The following is a 3,245-nucleotide window of genomic DNA, read 5'->3' on the forward strand; positions in this document are numbered from 1 at the left end:
AAGCAGCACCCCTGCTCTCCAGCCTGTGGCTCCAGGGTCACCACTCACCCAACAGCACCCAAACCCTCATCCAGATTCTCCAAGTGCTCAAGACAAGTTAGTGAATGGAGGTCTGGGGGCTACACTCCTTGTGAGTGGGCTTCTCTGCTCCATGTCCAGGTGGTGGGGGATTCCAGGAATCAAGATGTGAAGCAACCCAGCAGCTCCACCTTCTCTGTCCAAAGCTTCCACTGTTCACTAGTGCAACTACTTCATCTTCCTCCTTCCTCCCTATATGTGGAGCACCAGGGCACTCATCCCAGCAAAGACCCTTCCCTCTGAAACCATGGAAAAGCGCAGCTCAGCTGTGAAAAAGACCAACTTTATTGAGCCCCCAGCCCTAATTCTCTTTCTCCTGCACAGTCTTGGTTCCCCGGAGACGCCCAGTCCGGCGGGCAGCAATGAGACCCACTTTCCGGCCAGCAGGGGCATCTCTGCGGATGGTAGAGGGTTTGCCAATGTGCTGGTGGTTGCCACCTCCGAAGGGATGCTCAACAGGCTGCGGGAAGAGGGAAGCGGTGTTGGGGGTGGCCCCGACCTACCTCAGGAGGGCTTGGGGAAGGGTATAATCAACCAGCCTGTGCTTACAAACCATCACCCAGAGCCTCACACTACAGATCGCCCCCCCCCTCAGAGAAGAGGGAACACTGCAGGAAGGAGCCTGTCCACCCAATCTCACAGCCCCAGTACGCTGAATACCCCCCCACTGCCCATTTCTGGGCCACTTACATTCATGGCCACACCCCGCACACGTGGCCAACAATTCCTCTTTGCCTTGTACTTGTGGTAGGCACGGCCGGCCTTCAGAATGGGCTTGTCAATGCGGCCACCTCCAGCCACCACACCTGTTGGAGACCAGGGACCTCAGGGAGATGTATCACACCCTGCCCAGCACTGGGGGACCCTCCCATCAGGCAGAGCATCCTCTGCTCGGTCCGTGCCAGTGTCCCACCCCCGTGTGTCATACAGGATCACATGTTCCCAGGAACCTCAGAAATGCCTCGAAACTATCACCAAGCACCAAGTCCCCCTACAGCCTATCAGCTGACAAGTTTCTTCAGGCGCTGCAGGCTCGTTAAGCCAGGGCTTTATTCACATCGTCTGGAATGCCTACCTTGATCCACGGTTCTCCAGGAAGCCGTCCCCTTTGCAGGGTCTGACACTGGGCTCCTCCAAGCACCTCCCACCCCAAACAGGACAGCTGACCCAACCTGCCACTTCTCTGCCGTTGTTCTGTTTATTCTGTGAGCACATCCTCAAGAGCCTTCCCCATGCAAGCCTGGCTCTGCCACATGGATTCAAAGGTGTTGACAAAAGCAAAGTAAACAAACTTGGGTTCATACGCTTTTTTCCTGGGTGACTTTAAGGAAATCACCCATCTCTTGGTGGGATGTTCACCAGGTGGACGCACGGGCAGGGATCACATAAGTCCAGGTTATCCCCAAGCGCAGACAAGTCTGCCTTAAAGAGTCCCAGCGGGTTCGGTCTCATTCAATACCCAACCAGCAGTTAAGTAGGAACTGCTACGCCCGCTTTAGAGCTGTGCTCAAGCTTACAGAGCCCACACTTCAGTGAAGCAGAGAGCTGGGTTCCAGGCCCCTGTCTAGCTGCTGGCTGTCCACAGGAGACCCACAGCATTCAACTGCCACCTTCCACTCACCGACCACAGCCCTGTTGGCAGAAGAGATGACCTTCTTGGAGCCAGAGGGCAGCTTCACTCTGGTCTTCTTTGTCTCAGGGTTGTGGGAGATGACAGTCGCATAGTTCCCAGAGGCCCTGGCCAGCTTGCCCCGGTCACCAGGCTTCTCCTCCAGACAACACACGATGGTGCCCTCGGGCATGGTGCCCACCGGGAGCACATTGCCGATGTTGAGCTGGGCTGCGAGGGGAAGCAGCAGCACCAGGCAGTCAACAGCGTAAGGTGGTGTGTCCTAACCACTGCTTGCCAAAAACAAGGCCAGAGCAGCACTCCACAGCCAGCCTCCTCCTAGAGCTCTCCGGGCACCCACCGGGCATGCGTGGCCAAGCAGGTCTCGCCACGTGAAGGCTGCTGCCTCAATGTTCCTCCCCCGACCCAAGGCGTAAACCTCAAGGAACCGCAGGTCCCTCCCCACCGCGACCTTCCATCTCGGCGTGACGCTCACCCTTCTTGCCGCAGTACACGAACTGGCCAGTGTGGATGCCCTCGGCGGCGATGAACAACTCCGTCCGCTTCTTAAAACGGTACGGATCCCGGAAGACCACCTTGGCAAGGGGCGCGCCGCGGCCCGGGTCGTGGATGATGTCCTGCGGGGCGAGGTGGCTTGAGTGCCGTGGGTCCCGCCGGGCGCCCCACGCCCCCACCCGCCCCAGCCCGCGCCCCGAACCTTCACGATGCCCTTGATGTAGCCGTGTCGCTCGGCGAAGTCCACGGCGCGCAGACGCGCGGCGCCCTTTCGGTGCTTCACATGCGCGCGGAACACGGAGCCGGCGCCCTTCCTCTGCCCACGGATCACGCGGCCCATCGCGGCAGTCTGGGGGCGGCTCATGGTTAGCGGCCGGGCCGCCCAGGCACCCCCACCACCCCGGCTTCAGGGCTCCCGCTCCCCCGGCTCCTCCCTCCAGGTCTCGGCGCCCTCCGCGCCCCCATCCCCGGCCGTGCGACCCGGCGCCTTCTGCAGAGCCGGCTGGGGTCCCTCACGGGCCCTAGGGCGCCGGATGGCACCGGATGGCACCGGACAGCACCAACACGCCCTACCTGCTGCCGGGCACGGCCGAAAAAGAAGACGCGACCCTTGAGAGCCGCCTTATCTTCCGGGGCGGGGCCGAGAGCCCTTAACCTTCCGGCCAGGAGCGGCGGCCTCCACCGCAAGGCACGCCGGGACTTGTAGTCCTCTCGAGGGGGCCAGTGGCCCCTCCCGCGCGCCGGGGCCTCAGCGCAGGCGAACTGAGGTGGTTGGTTCCGCAGTGCGCAGAGGCCCCGGTGGTCTGGCGGGGAGGCTGCTCTCCCGCCGCGGGGCCGTCGAGTGGGCGGGCAAGCCTACCAGAAAGGGAGCCTCCAGTAGGGCACATCTTTCGGGGAGGGGCCTTCTGGAGAAGTGGGAGGGGTCCTTCCAGAGAGGGTCCCTGGAATTAGCAGAAGAGGAGGTGGATCCCCTGAGTGAGAACTGTCAGTAGGCGAGGACAGGGAGAGCTTAGTGACCAGGGCAGTGGGTGTGCAGGTGACG

The 3,245-nt window shown here is 61.4% G+C and overlaps 1 protein-coding gene across 2 annotated transcripts; it reads right to left on the reverse strand.

Annotated features, from left to right (window-relative positions):
* Positions 1-340: 340 nt before the first annotated feature.
* On the reverse strand, positions 341-2,917 carry RPL8 (ribosomal protein L8). 2 transcript variants are annotated; one of them, XM_082363908.1, is made up of 6 exons: positions 2,777-2,917; positions 2,406-2,552; positions 2,184-2,325; positions 1,700-1,918; positions 769-884; positions 341-538 (listed from the first exon to the last, which is right to left on the reverse strand). In XM_082363908.1, the coding sequence occupies exons 2-6, from the start codon at positions 2,541-2,543 to the stop codon at positions 380-382; spliced, it is 774 nt and encodes a 257-aa protein (XP_082220034.1). In that variant the 5' UTR covers positions 2,544-2,552; positions 2,777-2,917; the 3' UTR covers positions 341-379. The 2 variants fall into 2 exon arrangements, with proteins under 2 accessions (XP_082220034.1, XP_082220033.1); XM_082363907.1 differs by lacking the exon at positions 2,777-2,917 and having other exon boundaries at positions 2,406-2,588.
* Between the last annotated feature and the right edge of the window lie 328 nt (positions 2,918-3,245).

Source organism: Balaenoptera borealis (genome assembly GCF_965194805.1).
Source record: "Balaenoptera borealis genome assembly, chromosome: 17".
Lineage (NCBI taxonomy): Eukaryota > Metazoa > Chordata > Mammalia > Artiodactyla > Balaenopteridae > Balaenoptera > Balaenoptera borealis.